Source organism: Pavona decussata, unplaced genomic scaffold, assembly GCF_977016875.1.
Source record: "Pavona decussata unplaced genomic scaffold, jaPavDecu1.1 SCAFFOLD_217, whole genome shotgun sequence".
In the NCBI taxonomy this organism is placed as follows: domain Eukaryota; kingdom Metazoa; phylum Cnidaria; class Anthozoa; order Scleractinia; family Agariciidae; genus Pavona; species Pavona decussata.
The window spans coordinates 137,086-162,795 of NW_028145622.1; the positions used below are offsets into that span (position 1 = coordinate 137,086).

The following is a 25,710-nucleotide window of genomic DNA, read 5'->3' on the forward strand; positions in this document are numbered from 1 at the left end:
ACAGGTTGTGAGGTTTCCAAAAAAACTATAATTTTCTCGTGATGATGATCTTGTAATTTGCACTGCTGATCCTTGTAGATTGAATAACTTTGATAATTCGACAGGTACCTTGTAGATAATGAATGGTAAATGAAGACATTTCTGGCTCGATCGTACTGGCTGGCCCTGAACAGCAAGAGCAAATGGTTTTTAATCATATAGTCCGCTTTCACTTTCGATTTCACAATTTGGAATACTTGTTTAATTTTCCCAAATGTGTTAAGGTGCCTTTAAATTTATAGAAGAAAACTCACTTAATTGGGAAGGATTACCCAAGGACAGTGAACATATTCGTCAATTTGCAGGGCACAGAGGTGGTCATCAAACGACTTTATTCATTACGGTCGACTCATTTACGCTGCCTTTCTAAAATTTTGGTTACCTCATCTTCAAGAAACAGTTAAAGTAAACAGGACCGAATGCTAGGTTCGATTCGTCGGATTTTCAGGCTTTTCTTTTCATTGTCCCATGCCGTCTTGACAAGCTGAATATTTCGGCTTTCTCGATACAAGAAGTTTGTAAAATTTAAGACATTCGTTATGTATAAGTAACTGAATCAAAATGACACCTGGGAAAAGACTTTGAAACTGTGTCGGAATGTTGACTGTCTGGCAATAGCTATCACGATGCTTTGGCTGCGTCTGATCATACGTATAATCATGTTGATGGTCAACTACGGAAGGACGCATTTAGTTACTTTTTCTGGAGTTATCTTTTATTGTAGAATTTTCTTGCAAATTAAATTAGTCTCTTATTTTATAGTACGTCTGTTGAACTGAAGACGCTAAAACCTCGAGAACTTGCAGCATCAGAGTAACGATTTGTTAAGTGTACAAAATACGTAGAGCACATGTGTTAATTTTTACCGTTTATTGCTATGCGGAAACACTGGATGTATACATAATCAATGATATGAAGGAGAAACCTTGTGAACTGAAATAGTTCTCAAATATAATTTTTGCGTTCTAACTACTGTTATGAAGATTTCAGAGCATTTGACACTTACTGTCATATCGAAAACGATCTAAAACGAATTTTTGGAAGGTTTAATACTGTAAGACGATCTGTTGGCAGTTATAACTCACTGCGGAATCGCATCATGTTCTAATCGGTTCGATTTGGTAAAGAATCGAAGTTCTGAATGGACGAAACTGATCATGTTCTAGGTAAGCTAGAAAACCTAGGCCTGGAAGGCTCTTTCAAGGGGGGGGGGGGGGGGAGGGGAAGGGGTTTCTTTAGGTTTGTTTGTTTCTTTTAAATAATAGAAGCATTTGCATTTAATCGTATTGTGTGCGATATTTGACAAGGATCAGTTGCAGACTCTAACCTTGCAGCTAGCCTCCATAAACTGGAAAATAGATTTTAACTGATTTTGGTAAACAAGTTTTAAATACGATAGCTTCCGTTCTAACAGTTTAAGACGAAATCCGCTGGGGGCCTGAGTAATGCCTGGACAAAAATCCCATAATCCTATGCGTTCCAGCTTTCGAACGAAACGTCAGCGAACGTCACTCGTGTTTTGTGAAAGAAACGCAGAAAAATGGTACATTTTTCGGTAGAAAGACCGCCGATCATCATATTTATGCGTTCATTCCGTTAAACTACATGTCATATCGATGCAACGTGGATCCCGTGAGCTTCAGATTAAGATGAGTGGAGTTTTTAGCTTCTTTTATTGCTACCGGATTTTGCGAAGCAACAACATGGCCACCATCTCGCATCCATCCATGAGATGAAACTCAATACGGTAAGTAATTTAAGGATAGTAAACATATGTTGTTCGCTGAATACCATAAGGCTATGCTTCATGAATATTTGATTAAAGTGTGAAAGTTTATAGCGCCATAGAACGACCACTCTCAAACGATTTATGTTGTCTGCTTCAAACACGAAATGCCTCCATACCTTTTCAAGTAAGCCTTGTTCGCCAGTTTATTGTGCTGGTAAACAGACCTAAAGGCGCAGGTATTCTAGCTTCCTAAATCACCTAACACATGTGGTTTTTTGTCTCCAAGATGTGTTCCAGAAATCGTTTCAAAATAGAGACGTGCGTACGATCCAAATCTTTTGTACAGGTATCAGGAAAACTGAAAGCCTAATTACGAACTAGTTGTTACTTATTTACCGCGATCTCTTATAGTTAGCATGTTTGTACCGAGGTGAAATTTGGCAGAAAACTTAGGTCACCATATAACTTTTATTTGCGACCAACGCCATTTGTATTGAAACAACACCACATGATCATGTTGTGATGCAAGATATACTCGAGACAACTGACTGTGATAGTCACTTCGCAGTCTCATGGCTGTTCAAAATTGTCGTAAAAATAAATTTATTTCACACAGGGATCTCACAAATCTTCCAATTACCAAGAGAATTAATTATTTTCAGTACTTTGGAACCGTTTTTGGAGTGGAGAGACTTTGTGTTTTGATTTAGTAATTAAAACTGTTGTTTCATAGCCACGGGTTTTGTTTTTCAGGTTTGAGATCTCATACATATTTGTTTTGATTTTGTGAAAGCATGTTTATTCTCCCTGTACCAGCTTTGTTTTCAGGCAAAAGAATCTTCAGAATACATAGTTTATTTTCTGTGAATTCCAGGAAAAAGTAAGCAACACCACTATCTTTTTTTGCAAACTCATTTCCTGCTCCTCAAGTAATTTTCTGCTGCTGGGAATGATACTCCACAGGTTACCCAGTCTGCTGTTTGCCTTATCTGATATGATTTGTCTTCCAGTTACGCTGCCAAGTATTGTATAATTATCAGTTCTATCATTATGATCAACCAGCAGAAAATCACAGTGTGTTTGACAACACAACATGCTCTTTAAATGCTAATCAAGTTTACCATACAATACTTGGCTGTTAACTGGAGGACAAAGGAGCAGGAAACAAGTTTACAAATAAAAGATAGCGGTGTTGCTTACCTTTTCCTGGAAATTACAGAAAATAAGCTATGTGTTCTGAAGATTCTTTTGCCTAAAAACAAAGCTGATACATGGAGAATGAACATGCTTTCACAAATCAAAACAAATATGTGCAGAAATGTGCCTTTTGTTTTTCATTTAGTACATCCTGTAGTCTAATATAATACCAGTTGTTATTACTTCTAATCGTCATTCCTCTTTTGACAGTTTTGCGTGTCGTCTGCTAAAATATGCCCTTATTTGGCTCTCCTTCAAAGCATTGTCGGGACCAATTGTTCTTTCCATTTCTTTTTGGCACTGAGCTGGTGTGTACCTGGCACTTTTTCTCTTTACACCAGAATCAAAACACCTGTCCATGATTTGTTTCTGTTCCCCTGTGAACCGGGTTGCTTTCCTTTTATTTGCCACACGTCTTTGGGCACTTCCTTTTAGCTCTTGAGCTAGTTTTTCTTGCTTTTGTTCAGAAATTGGTTTTGGTTGTTTTTTGACAGATTGTTCTTTTATTTTAGATAAGGTAGTTTCCATAGCAGAACTTTGTGGCATGCATTGTTTGTTTTCTGATTTCTGCTGAAATTGTGTTCTTTTAGTAGTGCAAGTCTTGGACTCTCTGTGTCTTTCAAGGTTCCCAGTGCGCATAAACTTTTTTCCACAGTCCTCACATTCACATAAGGAATTTTCCTTGTTTTTGGTTGTGCTGCTGCTTTTGACTTGTGCAGCTGTGGTCTTTGATCGTGTAATTTTGGGACCCAGTTTTGGAACATGTTTAGCATGGTTTATGTCAAATCTGGTTGCTGCTTCAGTAGTGTTAAAGGTGTGGTTTGAGAGTTTGTTTAGGCTATCATTATTGTACAGTTTTCCCTGTCCTATTGCAGTGTTCTCTCTCATTATAATTCCATCAGTTGTGTATTCAAAGTCTCCATACTGGGAGATACCAGTAAGAGTTTTCGCAGATGGTGGTTCAGCATCTCTGTTGATTTCAATGGGATAAACGTGTGTACCTCTCAGCCTCCCCCTAGTTCCATCTACTATGTCTTCCCCACACAAAACATTGTTTCCCTCTTTCATATGCTGTCGCAACGCAAACTTTAACGTGGCATAGTGGCTATCTAGTTTAGTTTTACCCTTCTGTGCCTCAAAATTAGAAAACCTTTTAAGCTGAATTCCAGTCAGTTCAGCTAATTGCTGAAGCCATATAATCAAACTAGAGTTCTTGTAATGCGGGCCATTGTCTGACCAAAGGGATAAGGATTTCATTTCAGGATGAAGAGATTTGAGGTTTTTCACACTTTCCTCAAGACAACTAGCACTAAAAAACCAGTTCTGTGTGTCATCTGTCTCACTAAAAGTGTCATGATATTCTGTCAATATTGGCCCTTCTTCCTCCTCTCTATACAGAAACATCACCCCATGAACAGAGGCACCCTTTTTGCCAAACCAGTCCTTCTGAGGCTCATATAGACGTCTGAACATCAGTTTCATCATGTAGTCGCTTACACCTATGGCATGGCCAGGTCTCAGATCAGCTACTTCTTTCATGTAACAGTCACGCTGGTGTTTTCCTCTTATCAGGTGGGAAACGTATTTAGACAAGTTATCTTCAATGATGCCAACTTCAGTCTTCAGGTTGCCCCGCTCTTCTGTTGAGCAATTCAGTTCATCTATTGTACTGCCCAGATCTTCAATTAGTTGCCATCGCTCGTTGCAATTAGAGCAACTGTTGGTGTGGTTGTTTCCACACTGTGGCTTATCGCTTAGACACCATTCCATACAGTGACTTGCACATTCATCATGTTTTTTTAAGTTATTTGAAAAATCTCTCAAGAGATAACCCTTAAGGTTTTTAGCTCTTTCTTTTATGTCAGAAATTGGGCATTCACCTTCATTGTTTTGTAACCAGTGCAGTTCTATTCTCTCAGCTAGCTTAATTAAATTTTCAAAGTTTTCAGCACCACTTTCTGTACATATGTTACAAAGGCCAGCCATTTCTTCTAGTTGGTGAAAATTTGCTGCCGCTAAACCGTCATAGAACAGAGTCCTACCGATAGGCGTCTCGCTCATTTCCTCACATTTCTCTCTATACATACTAAACAATTTTTCTTTATTGTGTTTTAGGTGAAGAACTGGTTGCGCACCACCCCCAAGAATGTCGCTGAGCCAAGATCTTCTCTTTCCACTACAATCAGCTGTTTTATAGGAGGACCTCTCTGTACAGTCTGGGCTGTGTAGGAACTCAACCAAGAATGCCAGCTGTTCTGGACTTGTACGCATTACAGTTGTTTCTTGCTCCTTTGAAGCTGTTGCTGCTGCGCCGTGCTGGCTGAAATGAAGTCGAGCTTGGGTTATTTCATAGGGAGTGCAAGAAACTTTCTGGCCACCTTTCATGTAACTGAAATTTTCTTTCAGGGTCTTGTTGTCAAGATGTGGTGCAACGGAACTCAGTATTTGAACTCTCTCCTTCGAGGACCTTGTATTAGCGTAGGCTGTGGAGAGGCCTTGGATGATGTCACTGTCTGCTTTGCACTATGAAAGTAATTATTATTATTATTGACACACTGTAATTCTAGGTTGATCAGTTGTGTTGTTTTCAGGTCAGGTCTTAATGCAACATAATAGAATATGACTAAACCGTGAATCAAATACATGAAAAAAATGGGTTTTTATGTCATTGCATAGAAGTCTTTTAAGGGAAAAAAAGCAGGTACAATGTATTAAAAAAGGGGTTTTAAAAAAATGAAATAATATATATATTTTTTTAATTTAAAAAGTATTGTCTAATCTGTTGATGCATGATCTGGGATTTTTTTTTCTTAAAACAGGCATTATTGAACTATTGAATTTTCATTGAAGTAACTGCTCTAGCTATGGACCACGCCCCCAAAACACCCTCTCTCCTCCCCCCCTCCGCCTACCTATCCCAATGAAATAATAATAATAAAAAAAATTCACCTATAGTTATTCTTACATTATGGTGTACAGTCACTGAACTGGTGTGTTTTTTGAACTGATGGTGCGGTTATTGAACTTTCTATTTTTTTTTTATTGGACTGAATAATGGATAACAAGCTCCATAGCATCAGACGGCTAGAACCTGCTTAGTCCCAGGGGCTAGGCTAGGTTAGAACTAGTTAAGCTTTGTTAAAGCCGAAATAAAAAAAAATATCTTGAAAAGCACTACTAGATTTAGTCCTGAATTAGTCGTGAAATGTTTTTTGTTTTGTTTACCATTTTTGGTTTTTGTTTATTGCTCCATGTACCTTTTTACTCCAGTAACAAATGGAGCAGCTAGAATTTAGCAACAGTACCACTTTTGCATTGTTTTTATTTTAGGGGTTTTACCTTTTTTGCTGTTTCTCCCCTTTGTGTGGTGACAGTTTGAAGGGTGGTATTGAGTAATTGCTCACCACAACCTCCAGAGATGCTATTATAGTTTTCCTTCAGGTCACTGAGTGTTTTGTTTAGTAAGTCATGTGCCTTCTTTTCAATCCGCCTTTTGGTTTTTGTAGAAGCGTTTTCATAACTGACAGTGGGTCGTCCTTTGTTATTTGGTACTTCAGCTGCAGTATTTGCAGATGAAGAATTAGCTGCATATTCAGCAATTGCTCGGTGGAGCTTTGTAAAGCAAGACTTGCAGCACTGCTGCAAGCTTGGATGTATTCCAAATTTAGAGAAAATCTCTCCTCGTACTGCTTCTGTTGCTTGCAGTAGCCTTCCTGGGATATTTTTTAGTTTAACTTTAGAAGCCGGTGTGGTACAGCCTTTTACTTGGCATTTGTGCTCCTGTTTCCACCGACATTGGGGGCATAGTTCCAATTCTGTTCCAGTTAAATGTACTGTCCTCAGCTGAGAACTTTGAACCCCACACACAGAACAATTTGTGGCGGGCATGTTTTAGTTGAATATTTCCCAGCTTGTCCAAACTTTTTTTGTAACGGTTCGCGTTTGTTTACGTTTTTCGTTGCTATTTTAGGAATGAACTATGCTTGCAATGTCGAGTGGGACCACATTTCCCGCCAAGTGGCGCACCCGGCCGTGAGTGACCAACCATATTTTCCCGCCAGAAATACAAACACAAACACTGCAATAATGGATAAAAAGCAGTTTCTTTCCTTGGCTAAGAACTTAGTAGTTAATTAAATACATTTCTTTCTGAAAATGATCTGCTAGAAGCCGAGAAAATAAAGTTAACAAATTGTGTTAAAAAGAAAGTATACAGCACAGTGTACAGTACAGTCTGGTCACACCTCGAGATCGCCGATGAGGCACGCCAACACGAAGCGAATCTGATTTGTGAAGGCTGAAGAGGACTGCTTCGCCTCACTTAGGCGAACTTTCAGAAGCAACTCCTCTTGCAGGTAAAGGAAGTGCTCCTTGGTTACATAAAAGACCTTTCCTAGCCTTTCGTGGTCGACGTTTTCTACAGCTACTAGCGCATCGGACGAGATAGACTTCGACGATCCTGTGAACACAACGTTCGCGCGCGTTATCGGTTAAATCCATCCCTTTGCAAAATGCGTCCACGACTCGATGCCTCTTGTTTGTTCCTTTTTTTTTTCACCGTAAATTCTCAGGAGATGTCTACGTCTTTCCATTTCTGTCAATGCCGAAGCCATCGTAAACGACAACGATACTCATGAAGGGAAAAACAAATACAAATGAGCGCGCAAGTCATCTTGGGATTTTTGTCCGCTGACCGTTCGAATTACTCGATTTCCCAGCGGATTTCGTCTTAACAGTTAGTTACTGAAAGTCCGTGTCATATAACTTTCGAAGTTAAAGTTCGTGTACCTCTGTCAGAATTAGCAGTAAAAGTTTGATTCCATTAGATCAATTGAACACACTTGTTCGTTGTGATAAATCCACAGCTTATTATGAACTCGACTTCTTGGAGTTGTAATGTTGAGTTTCCCCTGTCAATGTTAACACGAACTTCGGGATTGGCTTTCAGTTCCGTGCGCCTTGAGTGTATTGTTTCCCATTTCTATCATGATCAGGGAATTTAATGACAACAGGTCAGCGATTCCGTCACGTCTTCGGCGGTTTTCATACCAGTGGCTACTCCAAGTTAATTCAACAATCATGGATGAATGCTCCAACGTATGAGCACTAAATGGTGTTACCCAAAAACAGCCCTTCGATTCAAATACGCGTTTCATCGTGTAAATTTCTCTTACTTTTCCCGCGTTAGTTTGATTATCATGAGCAGTCAAGATCTTGCTAAGTAGTGTTGTGAATCAAAAGTTTCACCCGAATTGTTTTAAACCCAACATGAAGACCCGTCAATCAAGACAATACCTTCTTGTATCCATACATAGTCTTTGCTTGATCAGCAATTGTGACAGACTCTCATGCAGGCCATGGCGCTCTCTTCGTGATTGTGTTTAGAGATACATACTTTACGTATAGAGAGTGAGGAAGACAGAGAGAAAGAAAAATCTTAAATCAGAATCAAGTGCCCGAATGGATAATTGCGATGAATCTATACCAAAAAACCGAAACAAGCTAGGTGACCCACTGAATAACATGAGAGAATTCTGCACGCGAATCGTAAGGATGATTAAATTGGAGAATAGCTTCTCCACGTTTCACTTAGCTTAATTAGTGCAGCTTAAAATGATGACGATGAACACAACTTCATTTTACCCATAGGTTTTGCTCAAGGTTGTAGATGGACTAAATTGTATATATCAGTGGGATCAAAAGCTAATGGCCTCTAATTTCAGTAGCACACAATCAAGGAACTCAGCCGTGTGTTGCTGATCATTTTGTGCAGGAAGAGCAAGAATTAGAAAAGAACTAATCCTGATCTGTGTCTAACCAAATATGAGAGAACAATTCACAAAAAGTATAATTGTTTAATCGAGCAGTGTTGATAAGGTCGATAAGCAAGATTTTTGGCATATTCAGGGGCAATTAATGATTCCGGAATAATAAATACCCGTGAACTTAAAAGGACTTGCAGTTTCTTGTCGATGTGTTATATCGTTCCTTGTAGATTTAGTACGTTTGGAACACTAATTTTGAATTAAACCGACGGGTTGTTCAGCACTAATAAGGAATGGCAACTGAAGCTATTTCTGTTGATGTTAACCTGGTCATAAAGTTTAATTGTCGTAATTGTCTAGCCAAGGAATGCTTCGCTTTCGACCTCAGACATATATAATATAGACTGCTTCAGTTCTTGCTTCCTCGAGAGCGTGTAATGTGCTTTATTACGGAAATTAGCTTTGTGAGGCCTGGTTGATGGTTCAGATAAATATCGCGGTAGGTTTGGGCAAGGATAATGGAGAATTTATTTTTCAGCAATCCTTGTGATCGTGAGACACACTGCAGAGTTTGATTAAGAATAATCATTCCAATCCAATGGCAAAAAAAAACCAAAACAACAACAACAACTACAAACTTTGAATGCGCCATTTTGAAGCGTTGTAAACTTTGAGAAATTCTAACTAAATTCACTCCGCAGGTAAATCCACGCTAAAATTGATTTCATAGTCTAATTCGATTCTTTCGTTAAACGTTGTGTGAGGCCTACAATGGTGTTTGGGAAGAAAGCGAGGGGTTCGGCTCCGCAACAACATGCATGGTCTGTTGGCAGTAAGAATACGTGCAAGCTCTGTCACAAAAAAGGTTGTCATTGGTAGCCGGTATCTCAAAAGGTTTGATTATTATGACCACCGATGAAGCCAGCATGTACAGACAAGATCGAGTAAGGACAAGACCGGAATGTAAAATGCTGTTACAAGATCAAAATGTTCGAAGATGTGTTGGGCATTTTTATATATAACTTCAATAGCTACTTCCCTGATACCCTGAAACCCTGCTGAGTTGGTTTCATTGAAGAAAACCACATAGCATTTGGTGTGCATTATTTCACAATGGCAAATGTTAACCCTTTTAAGGGTTAACATCTCCGCAAGAGTACAATAACAAGAAAGCACGCCTAGGATAACGAATAGATTTTAGAATGCTCGTTAAAATCATTGTTTATGGCCACAATCTGGAATAATCATTCCCGCCATAGTTACTAGATTGTAAATTCACGAAAAATCACGTTTTCTGTAATCTGACTGGGGATAATGGCTCTTTGTTATGTCATTTCTGTCTGTGATCCAGAACAACAGCGTTTTTTCACTGATTATATGCGGTTCGTTATTATTGTTGCTATCTTAAATGTACAACGTTTCTTTGCAAAAGAAAATGCCAGAAAAATCTCAGATCTAATGTCAGTTAATGTCATGGTCGCTTGCTATTCCGCCAGCGACTGTGTTCCAACAGCTAACCGGTGTCAATAAGAGTTTTCTTCGTACTATTCGAAGATCTTTCGAAGGACATTAAATCTAAGCGCAAAGCTATATTTTCTACACTAGTGCGCAGAAAGTCGCTGACCTCCGCAACAGTACAAACGCAGCGGAAACGAATAGATTTTTGAATGCTCGTAAAGATTTATGGCCACAATCTGGATTAATCATTTCCCGCCAGAGTTACTAGATTGCGGTAAATTCACGAAAATTCAGGTTTTTAATAGCTTTTTTACTGTCACGAACAAATTATATATCCGTCTGTCATGGGATAGCCTAAAGAAATTGTTGTTTAATATATAGCATTTACGTATTCTCCAATTGCAATTTACAAGTAAATTAGTGAAATAGTTTTGGGTTAAAGAAAGATGCATCGAGAATGATGTAAAACTAAAGGAACGAAAACTTGAACTCGTGTCGATAATGTGTCTTGGGTCGCCTTGGGACAAAGCAACAATTTTAAAGGGAACATCAGTAGAAATAATTTTTCTCGTAGATAAGATTTATAATATGTTTTTTATTTGGCTTCAGTGTGGCTCCATTGCTTTCGACTGAGTAATTCTACGGTGCTGTCGTTATGGCCGGATTTACAGCTGATTTAGTTCTGTGGACTGAGCATAATAGGACTTACCTTTGTTATGTCATTTCTATCTGTGATCTTCAACAACAGCGTTTTTTCACTGAATATATGGCTATTTATTGTATTTGCTATCTTCAATGTAAAACGTTTCTTTGCCAAGGAAAAGGCCAGAAAAATGCTCTTCTTGAAAATTCATGCTATATAACTTTCGAAGTTAAAGCTCGTGTACTTCTGTCAGAATTAGCTGTAAAAGTCTGATTTCATTAGTTCAATTGAACACACTTGTTCGTTGTGATAAATCCACAGCTTGTTATGGACTCTTGGAGTTGTAATGTTAAGTTTCTGTCAATGTTAAGACGAACTCCGGGATTGGCTTTCAGTTTTGTGCGCCTTGAGTATATTGTTTCCCAGTTCTATCATTATCAGGGAACATGACAACAGGTCAGCGATTCCGTCACACTTCTTCGGCGGTTTTCATACCAGTGACTACTCCAAGTTAATTCAACAAGCAAGCCGATTTACTTTGTACATAATTAACCAGCAACACTATAGTTCACTTTTTGGTGGATGAATACTCCAGCGCATGAGCACTAAATGGTGTTATCCAAAAAGAGCCCTTCGATTCAAATACGCGTTTTACAGTGTAAATTTTCCTTACTTTTCCGCTTTTGTAGTTTGATTTTATGAGCAGTCAAGATCTTGCTAAGTAGTGTTGTGAATCAAAAGTTTCACTAGAATTGTTTTAAACCCACAATGAAGACAATAGCTTCTTGTATCCATCAACAATTGTGACGGACTCTCATGCAGGCCATGGCATTCTCTTCGTGATTGTGTTTAGAGATGCATATTTTACATACAGAGAGTGAGGAAGTCAGAGAGAAAGAAAACCTTAAATCGGAATCAAGTGCCCTAATGGATAATTGCGATGAATCTATTTTAGGAAACCGAAACAAGCTGATCAGTGATCATCGGATAGCCAGCGTAGTTGGCCCACTGAATAACATGAGAGAATTTCCACACGCGACTCGTAAGGATGATTGAATTAGAGAATAGCTTCCTTGGTTTCACTGAGCTTAATTATAGTGCAGCTTAAAATGATGACGATGAACACAACTTCATTTTACCCATAGGTTTTGCTCAAGGTTGTAGATGGACTAAATTGTATATATCAGTGGGATCAAAAGCTAAAGGCCTCTAATTTCAGTAGCACACATTCAAGGAACTCAGCCGTGTGTTGCTGATCTTTTTGTGCAGGAAGAGCAAGAATTAGAAAAGAGCTAATCCTAATCTGTGTCTAACCAAATATGAGAGAATAATTCAACGAAAGTATGAATTGTTTAATCGAGCAGTGTTGATGAGGTCGATAAGCAAGGTTTTTGGCATATTCAGGGGCAATTGATGATTCCGGATTAATAAACATCCGTGAACTTAAGACCCATAAAATCTCGAAAGGACTTGTAATATAATGTCGATCTGTTATATCGTTCCTTGTAGATTTTAGTACGTTTGGAACACTAAACCAACAGGTTGTTCAGCACTAACAATGAATGGCATCTAAATCTATTTCTGGTGATGAGTTAACCTAGTCATGGAGTGTAATTGTCGTAACTGTCTAGCCAGGGAATGCTTCGATTTCGACCTCAGACATGACAAGTATAGAACGCTTCTTGCTTCCTCGAGAGCGTGTAATGTGCTTTATTATGAAAATTAGCTGTGTAAGGCCTGATTCATGGTTCAGGTAAATATCGTGGTAGTTTTTGGCAAGGATAATGAAGAATTTATTATTCAGCAATCCTTGTGATCATGAGTCACAGCAGAGTTCAAATAAGAATAATCATTCCAATCCACTGGCAGAAAAAAAAAAAAAACCGCTACAAACGTTGAACGCGCCATTTTGAATTAACGTTGTAAACTTTCAGAATTTCAAGCTGAATTCACTGCGCAGGTAAATTCACGCTATAACTGATCGTCTAATTCGATTCTTTCGTTAAACGTTGTGTGAAGCCTACATTATGTTGTTTGGGAAGAAAGCCAGGGGTTCGGCTCCGCAACAATATGTATGGACTGTTGGCGCTACGAATACGTACAAGCTTTGTCACGGAAATGGTTGTCATTGGTAGCCGGGATCTCAAAAGGCTTGATTATTGTGACCATCGATGAAGCCAGCATGTACAGACAAGATCGAGTAAGGACAAGACCGGGATGTAAAATGCTGTTACAAGATCAAAATGTTCGAAGATGTGTTGGGCATCTTCTAAAATAACTTTAATGGCTACTTCCCTAATAGCCTGAAACCCTGCTAGGCTCCTGTCGGTGCCTTATTGTGTTTGACTGAGTTGGTTTCATTGAAGAAAACCACATAGCATTTGGTGTGCATTATTTCACAATGGCAAATGTTAACCCTTAATAAGTCACTGATCTCCGCAAGAGTACAATAACAAGAAAGCACGCCTAGAATAACGAATAGATTGTAGAATGCTCGTTAAAATCATTGTTTATGGCCACAATCTGAAATAATCATTCCCGCCAGAGTTACTAGATTGTAAATTCACGAAAAATCACGTTTTTAATAGTTCTTTTTCTGTCATCTGACTGGGCATATAGGGTCTTTGTTATGTCATTTCTGTCTGTAATCTAGAACAACAGCGTTTTTTCACTGAATATATGCGGCTCGTTATTGTTTTTGCTCTCTTCAATGTAAAACGTTTCTTTGCAAAGGAAAACACCAGAAAAATCTCAAATCTAATGTCAGTTAATGCCATGGTCGCTTGCTATTCCGCCAGCGACTGTGTTCCAACAGCTAACTGGTGTCAATATGAGTTTTCTTCGTGCTATTCGAAGACCTTTGGAAGGACATTAAATCTACGTGCAAATCTATATTTTCTACACTAGTGCGCAGAAAGTCGCTGACCTCCGCAACAGTACAAACGCAGCGGAAACGAATAGATTTTTGAATGCTCGTAAAGATTTATGGCCACAATCTGGATTAATCATTTCCCGCCAGAGTTACTAGATTGCGGTAAATTCACGAAAATCCAGGTTTTTAATAGCTTTTTTACTGTCACGAGCAAATTATATATCCGTCTGTCATGGGATAGCCTACAGAAATGGTTGTTCAATATTTAGCATTTACGTATTCTCCAATTGCAATTTACAAGTAAATTAGTGAAATAGTTTTGGGTTAAAGAAAGATGCATCGGGAATGATGCCAAACGAAAGGAACGAAAACTTGAACTCGTGTCGATAATGTGTCTTGGGTCGCCTTGGAACAAAGCAACAATTTTAAAGGGAACATCAGTAGAAATAGTTTTTCTCGTAGATAAGATTTATGATATGTTTTTTATTTGGCTTCAGTGTGGCTCCATTGCTTTCGACTGAGTAATTCTACTGTGCTGTCGTTATGGAATGCGATTTACAGCTGATTTAGTTGTGTGGACTGAGCATAATGGGACTCACCTTTCTTATGTCATTTCTATCTGTGATCTTGAACAACAGCGTTTTTCCACTGAATATATGGCTATTTATTGTTTTTGCTATCTTCAATGTAAAACGTTTCTTTGCCAAGGAAAAGGCCAGAAAAATGCTCTTCTTATCTATCGAGAACATATAATGGCTGGGAGAGATGGTTACTGAAACCCCATGAAACTCAGAGTGCATATTTAACATAAACAAGGAAATCAATATGATAATTCGGGAAGTCGAGTATTCTCTAATCGAGCCCTAAGTTTTGAAGAACTAGAGGAGTCGTACGATTTCTCTAAGACTACTTTATTAGGACCACGCCGAAGTGGTGGGGCTGGAGACAAATAGAACCTGATACAAATGGTCCTGACTCGGAAAATAAGGCCTCGTCGAATCGTCTGCAGATACAATCATGCAAAGCTTTGAAGACAAAACGCAACGCTGTGGAAGCCAATTTTTCACGGTTTAGGTTCTAGAAAATGTACTTCCTCCCTATGGCCATTTCAACATACTCCAAAATGTAATATTTTTCCCTCATATATTTTAAGATCTTAATTCTTCAAATCTAAAAGCGGACCCTGTGCTACTGCTCAAAGGCAATCAAAGGCGTCCTCTTAATGCAATTCAAAAAACGTTATGTTTTATCTACTGTGAGGCTGGTAGATCAACTGAAGCTACATGACAGCAACTCTTGTCTCGCTTTTCTCACCGCAAAATTGGAGTTATGGCTATAAGCTCGTGTATTTTACAATGGTTCCATTTACAAGGTTGGACTCGCTTTCTTGTCAAAACCATGATCATGATTGCCTTCGTTTCACGCAACATGCAGTCTCCAGTCGTGTTTTTCGGTGCACAATGGCAGTTACCTTAGCTTAACTAAGCTCTAGTCGCAAGGCGGAAGACCAGACAATTAAAATGTGAAAGAATTAACTTTTGTCGAGCATCAATATTAAGCCAAATCTCCTTGGTAAATCAGTGAAGTAAGCTTACCCACTAATCTGAATTTCAAGACAAGGTCCAGTTAATTCAAAATTCCTCTGTCGGTGCTTAACACTTTAATTCGATTATATTTGCACCAGTTGCGTTTCCTGTAAATGCCTTTATGCATTTACTGTATCAAATGGTTCTTCTGTGTTATTTTGTATTTTAGTATAGCCAATTTACTTAATGAATGGAGAGAAAAAAAGTAAATAATGAACAGTATTTATTAGCTGTACTGATATGGGGTTTAATGCACTTACCAAATTTCTTGCAGCTTCATAGGAAACTTAATTGTGGTGTATTGTTTTTGTGGATGTAACCCTTTCTTTGCCTGGTTTAAACAGCGCCGATGCAATTATGAAGAACGCAAACTACGCATAGGAAGTATAACCGCAAAGTAAACGACAGATTACACAAATTGAAAGTATCGTTAAAACGACAGCCGTTCTCTTGAATACCCACTACAAGGAATTTCACACAACTCAATATTTTATTCTAGGCGGTAAACGGGTTTCAAGTAATTTGTCTCAAATCCATGACACAAAATGATGCAAATGTTGAGCTTAGAGTGTAAAATGTTATAATGGAGGGAGCTAAACATTTAAAACTACCTCTAAGATATGTTTGACCAGTCTACGATTTAACGTCATGTTTGCTTGCTATTCCGCCAGCGACTGTATTTCAACAGCTAACCCGTGTCAATATGATTACTTCGTAGTATTCGAAGACCTGTGGAAGAATATTAAATCTACGTGCAAATCTATATTTTTTACACTAGTGCGCAGAAAGATGAGTATCAACATTTACAAAGGGACACTAAACGAAGGCTATTGTTTTCGTGACAATGAACTGGGGTTGTGCAGCCTAAGGCTTGGAACGCTCAGCACCACCTTTCGGTACCAAGGAACTGTTTTGCAGTATTTTCCAGCATTTTGGGATCAGGGGTATTGGAAAAATTATGTCATAATCAAAACTTGAGACTTTTAAAATGGATCTTTCGCCAGATCTGACTCCACCCTACATGCTTTCGCGACCTGTACAAGAGATATTTCTATCTCAATCGTTGGTCGACGGTTTAATGCCACCAAGCAGGAAGAAATGCAAACTGTTCTTCGTAACCGGAGCATGAATTGTTTTCAGACTTTTCCTGCTGAGTTAAGCTTCCTCAGCTTAAAATTCTTTAAGTTTATCTGCAAAGTTTCATCTAAAAAGTATGCAATGTTGTTCACTAATTAAGCTTTCGCAGTCTGTACTACAAAAATTAATAATGACACTAAAGCTCGATTCATGATATTTTTTCTTGACTTTTTTTTTGTTGTTTTCTATCCTCTGGCATTTTCTACAGGAACGAAAACTCAGACCCAAGGATATACAAGGGTCAAATGGGGATATTAATTATCAGTTTTACTCTTACCTGCGTTTATGAATATGGCAACGAATATTTACTGTTATGATCCTATCCTTCTGCAGCAAGGTGTCACTTCATTAATGGGTGTTTGGTTATGGGTTAATTAGTTTTCAACGTCTCCTGTAGGACCCCTTACGTCAATGGATGTCAACTACTAAGAGACCTGACAATGAACCCACGTGTTCAAGGACATAAAGTGTATGTCGCGAGCATAGCCCGACTCAGAGTGTCCCAAAGCTAGGAACGAGCCTTTACTGTCTGTATTACAATGCAATCACAGCCAGAAAGGATTTGATGATGCTAGGTGCCAACGCAGTTTTGAATCAAACTTTAGTGTATGATTCTAAGTTACTACGGGCTCATTTGCTAATCAGTCTATTGTTATAAAAACACCGATGATTTCCTTGCTATTTGTAGGGGTAGAGGGGGTTGGTTGGGGAGGATATATGTTATCAAGGAATGAGGGCGGCGTCAATGTGCAACCTTAGGTACCGTTGACTTTGACTGTATTTCCTGCAGCTTGATGTGTTGTAAGACTAACAAATTGAGCGTATACCTTACCCTCTTCGAAACTTGTCTTGCAACACAAATTGCGGTGTGAGCTACAGGGAAAGTGAACTACAATGTAAATTCAAAAAATCTGTTGTAGACCTCAAATTAGGGCCGTTTCTTTGAGAAAAATACTATTAAAATTTGTGTCAAAACAGTCTATAATTTCAATGGCTAAAATGAGTCTTAAAGCACTGGTTGGAATGGCTTTTAAAGCCTATTTTGACAGTAAAACATGTAAACAATATGGCCGCCACAATAGTGGACAAAAACATCCCTTCTAGGAGAGAGCTAGCCTCCCACGCAGACGTTCTTAGGGGTTCGTCAGTGACGAACCCCTAAGAACCTCTGCGTGGGAGGCTAGGGGAAAGAAGAATTTAATCCAGGTTTAATGAATAAATCAAATGACGATTTGACGTCACACAGGTAGGGATTAGGGACTCCCCTCTGTGGTGATATACGCGCCGATGATAGATTTTGGTACGGTTGGGCCGTTTTTGTTGAAAACAGTCAGAACAAAAGATCCCTTCTAGAAGAGAGAAGAGTTTAATGAATAAATTTATGTGCATATTTGAAGCTACCATGAAGAAAAAAAAGGAAAAGGATGGCGAGCCCAATTTTAGACACGGTCTGCCCGCAGGGCATCCCGCATAATAAATTGATGCGCAGATTTCAAGCTACCATTAAAAAAAAAAAAAAAAAAAAAAAAAATGACGTCGTTTTTCTGTGTTTACTTCAAGGTTCATAAAACTTATTGTCTGTGTTAAGTTGTCGTGTTGTTTGATTCAATCAGATTAGACTAGTTGTTGTCATTCGTAATCTTCTGTCTGGTTGAACTCATTATTTCGCTGTATTATTAGAATTTTAACCTTTCCGCTTCAAATAGGGACAACTTTCACAACAACTTAAAGTGTCTGTTAGCAAATGACACTGAATCCGTGATGCTTTCTGCTAAATCAGGTTACGTTTTAGTCTCATCAGGTGGAAAGTAGATGAACCACAAAATCAGTTCACTGAGAAGTTCTAAATGTAACTTAGTGGCCAAAACATGCATGTTTTAACGTGGATTTATAACACGAGCGAGCAAAGTATTATACGATTATATACAATAAACAAGTATTATTTAATGATTTAGAAACTGCAAGTCGTTTACTAGTTTTGCATAGCTAGGTATACGACTGAGTTTACAGACCAACCATCGCAATATCCAAAGTCGTGCCAGCTGGCATTTTTAGTCTACTTGATCTTCCAAATGAATTCCAGAGCTCTTGAAAGTTGATTTAATCGAAGAAATTAAAGTACAGGAGTATTTGATGCCTTGATAATAATTGAATGGAACGTCCGGCAAAGCAAGCAACGGATTTGCAAATCCTTTTTATATAATTTAACTAAGTAAGGTTGACTTAACTGATTTGAGAAGTTTTAATGATAATGACTGAGGGGATATGTATAAACTTTTAGTCATCCTTTCTTATTATCATTACGATGAAACAGATGATGATGACAACTATTGGTACGTGATATAGTTAATATTTTGCCCTTTGAAATAATATTACTGTGACGGCTGTTTTTTGTTTTTTTTTTTTTAATTCTTTATTTTATTTTTTTAATTATTTGTTTTATCATAACATCGAAACTATCAAAAGAATTTATTTCGACACGAATGAAGAACTTTAAATTTGTCTGTGCCTTCTCGAGAACAAAAACAAAAACAAACCAATATGTGTAGCGTAGCACCTTTAATAAGCCCTCTGAGAGCAAAGGTAACACTACACCTCTGCGCGGTATGGCCAGACACCCATTAAAGCGCTAGTGCCATACTATTCTTGTGGTAGCTGGGAATGTACAACAGTCTTGGCAATGCATGTGGAGATGTGGATCGCCTAAATTAATAGGGATCTCTTGTGAAGTCAAAACGATGTCACAATAAACCACCTTAAAGCGATGGTCACACCACATTGCTCCGCGGGTTAGCCAGTCCCAGTCCCCCACGTATGCTATGTAAGACTTGAATAGAAGAATTTTCAATTGAATGTCGAAAGTAATTTAGCAATTGTTTTGGTTTTGCTTTACTTCGGTCTGTGATTGGTTGGCAACACGTGCCACCTTCTGAACCAATGAGTAACAAAAACAAAACCAATCGTCACTAATGCGAAATGTAATTTGTATTCAGGGAGCGTGATCGCACCCATTTTACCGCGCTTGGCGCCTGCTTCGAAGAATTCTGACCAATTCACTGGACTCTTTTCGTATGTTATGATTGGCCAGAGTGGTCACTTTGCTGTCAAGTTAAAACTGCTCTAACATATCAATTAGTTCTGCAGCTGGTACTCTCTCACACTGGTTGGGTGTGGAGAACACTTTCTACCTCCTCCTTTTGAAGCTTGAAGAGCATTGAAGCTATGACAATGAAACATGGAGAATACAAAGTACGTTCAAAACTGTTTCCTGAAGCCTACGATGTGGGATAATGACGTCCCGTAAGTCACCCTTTCTGAATAGCCGCATTTTATGGCCACTGTCTTAGATTTCGTTTTCCTGAAAAACCATCGAAATGGACAAAAAGATACGAAAAACTTGCGTTATAGAAAACAGAAATGAAAACACTACGGACATCAGTCAAAAATATTATTGTCAAAAAATATGCCTGTCGAGATAGCGTTACCTTGGAAATATCAGTTCTCGTAGACAGAGATTATATTGCTGCCAGCGAGTTTGAAAAAATTAAAACTTTTGATGGTTATAACGCAGTTTACTGATTCAAAATCTTTTACTCTGATACAGTAAATTTGGTCGGCAAAAAATTATCCCTGGCAGGCTTTTCAAGAATTCATGTCAACATTCCCATGACGCATTGATAAATCATATCATTCGAATTATTAATAACATATGGTAATCTGTTGCGGATACCCATCAAAAACATTTTATCTTTCAGATGGAAATGAGTGAACCTGCTGCTACGATTCATTCCACTCTATTTAATAACGTCAAAGTAAGTAATAAAAAGGTTAATTGTTCCCTAACATGTCAATATCATTGACGCGATGCCTATCAGACTTTATGAAGGCAAGAGTAACTCTAAGGAAAAATGTTTCCATTCATGTCCTTTTGAACCGGGAAAGTAACACGCAGAGAATTGTTCGAGACTGTAAACAAATACTGCTTTCTTCCCGGGGGACATACGTGAATTAAAAATTGTAGGAATGACTTCCTTGGCTTGATAATGTGTAAGTAGATATATGTAAACATAATTTCCTTGCGCAATTAAAATCGCATTAAGTCATGTGATGTCAATTAGAAAAATCAGTCCTCCAATTAACATCTAGTTTTCATGGTGACGAAGGACGAAACTTTCGCGCACTAACACACAAACAAGACATTGTGCTTTCGAATCTTAACGAATTAATTTGTTGAGATAAATGGCTAACTTCAAAAGAAGTGTGAATCGTTGACTACAGCGGAGCACCAGGCCGGTATTAATCTTTCTTAGCCTACATTGAACCCAAAGAAAATTTTTCAGTTGAAGAAACGCTTATCGTTTATTCAGAATTATTCGTTATTTAGGAAGACATTGTTCCGAGAGTCACGGTGATGGCAAAGAATATGTCTTTTGAAAAGAATGTTTCTAGTGTACTCGACGTTTCTAACACTGGTGATTGTCTGGATTGCGACCTAGATGACTGTGATGTCGGCCTTAACTCAGCATCAACGATTTCTTTTATTGCCTTATCTCTGATATGCGGCATCTCAGCAGTTGGAGGAAACGCGGCTCTTCTTGTGGCTCTCAACAGAACAGCGACATTTCGAGGCCGAGCAAATTACTATTACATTGTTTCGCTTGCTCTTGCCGACTTCTTCATAGGCTTAACGATGACTCCCTTATACATTTGCTATGCTCTCGTGTATTTTCCTCCCTGGCTTATCAAACTTGAGGGATTTCTTTGGATTGTGACAGTAACAGCTACTACCTATAGTCTGAGCGCTGTGAGTTTGGACAGGTTTATATCGGTGGTATATCCTCTGCATTACCCTCAAGTTGTGACCGAGAAACGATGCCAAGTTGTTATAACTCTTATTTGGATTGGATCCACTATCTTTGGATTCCCAAGACTGGTTTTGAATGACTTTGTAAAACTAGAAAAGTTATGGATTGCTTGCTCTGTCGCCACAGTGGCAATTCCATTGTTAATCATGTGTGTAAGCTATGGAAAAATATTTCTGGTTGTTCGAAAAGCGAATCGATCGGTTTCTGACCACACTGCTCAATTTTCTAGCGTAACATGGGGAAACAGAAAGGCAGCTGTAACTATTGGAATAATAGTTAGCTTATTTACTATAACGTTTATTCCCACCACCGTGGTATATTTTATGCTTTTATTGGAGGATGACCCTTGCAAAGAACTCGAACTAAATGACGTTTGGCTTTGGGTTGCTCTCGTGTCGTTTACCCATTCCTCACTCAACCCTTGGGTTTATGGGCTCCGATATCGCGAATTAAGAAAAGCGATAAAAGATCTGTTCCTTAATCATAGTACTTAGAGTAGTGTGGCAGGCAGGTGTGTTTGTGTTGACTCTTTTCCCTGCAGAGCTCGATGGTAATCAGTTCATGAGTTATTGATAGTTTACTCTTTTTGTTTACACTATCTTTCAATGCTTTTTAATATGAAATGATAATTTCTGAACTAGTGACCAAATCTAAAAGTTATTGACTGAAATAAAGACGAAATTGATTCTGCACCACATGAGAATATTTTCAGTATCGCAAAATATGAAATATCTGAACTTGGTTTGGCGGAGAACCGGTTTTGGAACCGTAGTAGGGACGCGCCAATTCCTTTTTGAGTTAAGACATTTAATTGAAATAATTGTGCTTCGTTGTTTGCATTGTAACGTAGTAAAAAATTAAGGCCGCAGTTTTCCTAAACTCAAAATTACAGCATTTGCAAAATATATGGAGCGAAAACAGTCTTTGGCAGTTGATTTCCTTCATTAATGAATTACATGATGCGATGGTAAAAGTGAATGACATTCCTTTTTACCAAACGACAGTATTAGTCACGTTTAGCATGCAAAGAGAAAAGTTTCCATTTAGAAGTCTTTCTTTGTTTTTACGGCGGAAAGAGTGAAGATGTTTCAAACAAATATGAAACATTCTTCTTGTTACCTTTGGGTTTGTTTCTCAACTTGCCTACCGCACAAATGTTATCTAAAATTCATGGGCTGTTTGTTTCTTTTATTTAAAAAGTATTTTCAAATAGAAAGTCTTTCTTGCTCAAATACATAAATTATCACAGGTTTTCCTCTCCATTAGCAGTTAGAGCCATTATCAGTAATTATTAAGCCCCTTCTAAAGAATGATTCGCTGTCACCAAATAATCATCAATTCTATAATAGTCAGTATTAAACGCCGCTTTAGGTTAAAAAAGGTGCTAGGCAGCACATTTATTTTTCTTTGGGAAAATGAATTCTAATTTTTTTTTGGCAATTTAGTTAATTTTCTATACAATCCCCTCGCCTACATCAAAAGGAATACGTAAACTGCTATGAAATTGCCCGTCGTTCCAATAAAATATGTCTACGTAAAAAGATGGTCATATAATGGAGAGATTTAGAATTGCGGCAAACGGGAAACGGCAGAAGTAGTCACAATATTTATACTGTATTTGACGCTCGTTGTTTTCAATTTCTTCTTAAAAAGTAGTTTTGCGTTAGCATCAAAGATCTACCTTCGTCTATGTAATTTTTTTTTTTCAAGAAAACATAACGCGAATCTCACCTTTGGCGTTTGCCGTAAACGCGATTCTAAATGCCCCTATTAACGTGGATATTTTTAGAAGGAATTTTGAGCTATATAATAAATTTATTGACTGCCAAGAGAAGAATAATCAAGTCGTTCAAATTACGTTATGCTTTGAGAGATCTTACATCACAACTCATCTGTTTGTCAAAGAGCCGGAGGCAATATCCAGCAGGGTTTTTAACTATTTCAATTTTTTTTTAATGACTTCTTTCTCATAAATCCCCTAATGGTTTTTTAATGGAAAGTTATTTGTGATGATTGTACTTCATTGATCGCATTCTGAACAAAGCCAGAAGAAATTTGGCTTTGAAGGAGATTTGTTTAAAAAAAAAAAAAAAAGAAAATTCCAAAAAGTGGGCGCTTTCACGTGTATTATGTAGCCCCTACTCTTTTGGTTACTGAGTTCTTAGTTCAAAGGTTCATGTAAAAAATGTCATTAAGCTTCAGTTTTGTAGACCAAAAATGGTGAAAAGTTGAAGGGCTGGCCAGTCATATCCTCTACTGAGGAGTTAAAGGTTGTATTGTTTTCTTAAAAATATAGTTTGCTTCCAAAACGTTTCGTCGAGTTGATTTATTCATTTGCGTAGAAAGCCTTAAAATAATAAAAATATTTTTATATGCAAGCAGTATTGGCACTAATTTTCCTTAGGGTAAAATGGTAAATTTTAAATGCATCAAGCCAACAAGAAGAAGTATCCAACTTCTAACTTCTGTGGAACAGTTTAAGGGGATAAACTGTAATAAATTTCTTTGGTTTATATCGTTATTGAGCTAAAGTAAAATTTTCGCTGCCTTGCGTTCAGGTTTTTTTTTTGTCCTAATGTTTTCGCTTCATTTTGGTCATATCTTTTCATCTCCAGCACAAATATTACCAGGGGCGTTTAAATGATGTTTTTAATAAAAAATTATTTTTTTGTAGAAATTGTACAGTTATATTTTTTCCCTTTTTTGTTATTATTTGCCGAATTTGAAATAAAATTAATGTTTTCGCAATTAATTTCAAGCTTGAGTATAAAAAATAGATGGTAGACATACTTGAAAATCAGTCAAATGCTATGTAAACAACATCCGTTATTTAAAGCAAAAACTCGCATGGATATTTGTGTTCGGAGATTATCTGTAATTTTGTAGAAGCGAACAGTCTGCCCAGAGAAAAGCTCGACCAAAACTGTGAGCTCTAAGCGAAACAGATTATGTCAAGAACAGGCATATTTTTAAAACCAAACGAATATCTATTTTGTTTTTATCTTTGAAATGTTTTTGTTGAAAGCGAGCGTAGGATATTGAACCACTGGCGACAGTTTTTTTCATTTCCTTGTCAGCAGTAAGACTTTCTTTCTTCTTGAAGTTTTTCAAATAATGCCTTTAATCGTAATCATCAACTAGCCTTAGCTCCCACGAGTCTCCTGTAGCTCAGTGGTAGAGCATCCAAACTAGTTATTAGGTTCGACTCCTGATAGAAGCACTCGGATTTCCTTTTTGCGAGTATGCCTGTGTCATTGACTGAAAACATCATTCTCATCATATGATATGTCACAGTTTTATCGGAGACATTAACCAATCACATGCAGCGAAAATATGTTACAGATACCTCCCTATAGAAATGAAACTCCTTGTTTTCTCTCAGTTTTTAATTTCATTAATTTAAACAGAATTCTGAACAAACCTACATGTTCATTCGGTAAATGTGACCTGTATAGAAATGTGGCATCGAATGGGTAACACAAATTGTATTTTATCCTAGCCTTGTCAAAACTAGTGCGTCGTAGCTCAACTATAATTATCCTTCCTTCAAACGTTTTACTGCAAGCTTAGCTCCATGTAGCGGGTTGCTGAAAGAAAAGGTTCAAGTCTTCAATTTACAGAGCTAGAACAGAAACTTATATAAAATTGATAAATTAAGCTAAACGAAATGTGAGAAAATCAGACCATTAAGGCCTTTCTGTCTTTGAGAGAACTTGTTAGTGCTATGCTTTGTTTTTTGTAATTAAAGTCAAATTTACCGACATATTTGGCTTGTACATTGATTGGTTTATTGTGTAAAGTCAAGTGTATGATCACATACAAAAGGGTCATGCCTGGCAATCTAAGCTTTTGATTGCCATCGTTTTCGAGACTGCATGAGCAAGCTAAGATGCAGAATGGAAAGGCACACTGACCGCCTAAAATAAAATGCCTTTACCGTTGCTAACTTTCGTTTTCAATATCCCGAAACAAACCACTTTTTTCTCACTACTTTCTCCAATTTTTATCTGGGGACAAAAAACAGTTAAATTTTCTTGCCATTTTGTACGCTCTTTTTTTTTAGCACAGCAGTGTTGGTACAAATGGTTTTCGTTATTCTGAGTTCATTTCAACATTCCTCTAATTTGCGCTGTCAGTTTTGAATCCCCGGGACGAAGTTAAGAAGGGCTGACTAAGTGAAATCCACCTGTTAACATTTTGATGCCCTTTTCGCCTTTGGAATTTAAATTTTGAGAACCGTTGTTTTCTTTCATCGTAGTCCTGGTCTTGAAGAACAACCGTTGCAATATGACTTTCGGTGATTATTAGTTGTCCCTGAATCTCTTCGTGGTAAATTCCGCCATATTGAAAATGACCAAGACATACAGTGTTCAATACTGTGAACTCATGTGCCATTTTATTGGTTAAATAAGCTCGATT

At 37.8% G+C, this 25,710-nt stretch overlaps 1 protein-coding gene and 2 long non-coding RNA genes across 6 annotated transcripts in view; all 3 read left to right on the forward strand.

Annotated features, from left to right (window-relative positions):
* Window positions 1-25,710, forward strand: part of LOC146459666 (uncharacterized) — a 28,968-nt gene that overhangs the window by 1,497 nt on the left and 1,761 nt on the right. Inside the window, exon 3 of one of the 3 annotated variants that reach the window (XR_014857842.1) lies at window positions 20,182-20,238. The exons of the other annotated variants lie outside the window; for them this stretch is intronic. This is a non-coding gene — a long non-coding RNA (uncharacterized LOC146459666). The remainder of the gene's footprint in view (window positions 1-20,181; window positions 20,239-25,710) is intronic. 3 annotated transcript variants of the gene reach the window in all.
* On the forward strand, window positions 1,461-6,139 carry LOC146459667 (uncharacterized). Of its 2 annotated transcripts, XR_014857839.1 has the most exons (3): window positions 1,462-1,786; window positions 4,364-4,537; window positions 5,081-6,139. It is a non-coding gene; the product is annotated as an uncharacterized LOC146459667 (long non-coding RNA). The 2 variants fall into 2 exon arrangements; XR_014857840.1 differs by lacking the exon at window positions 4,364-4,537 and having other exon boundaries at window positions 1,461-1,786.
* Window positions 20,577-22,100, forward strand: LOC146459668 (histamine H2 receptor-like). Its single transcript, XM_085089075.1, has one exon. The coding sequence runs from the start codon at window positions 20,838-20,840 to the stop codon at window positions 21,783-21,785; it is 948 nt and encodes a 315-aa protein (XP_084945201.1). The 5' UTR covers window positions 20,577-20,837; the 3' UTR covers window positions 21,786-22,100.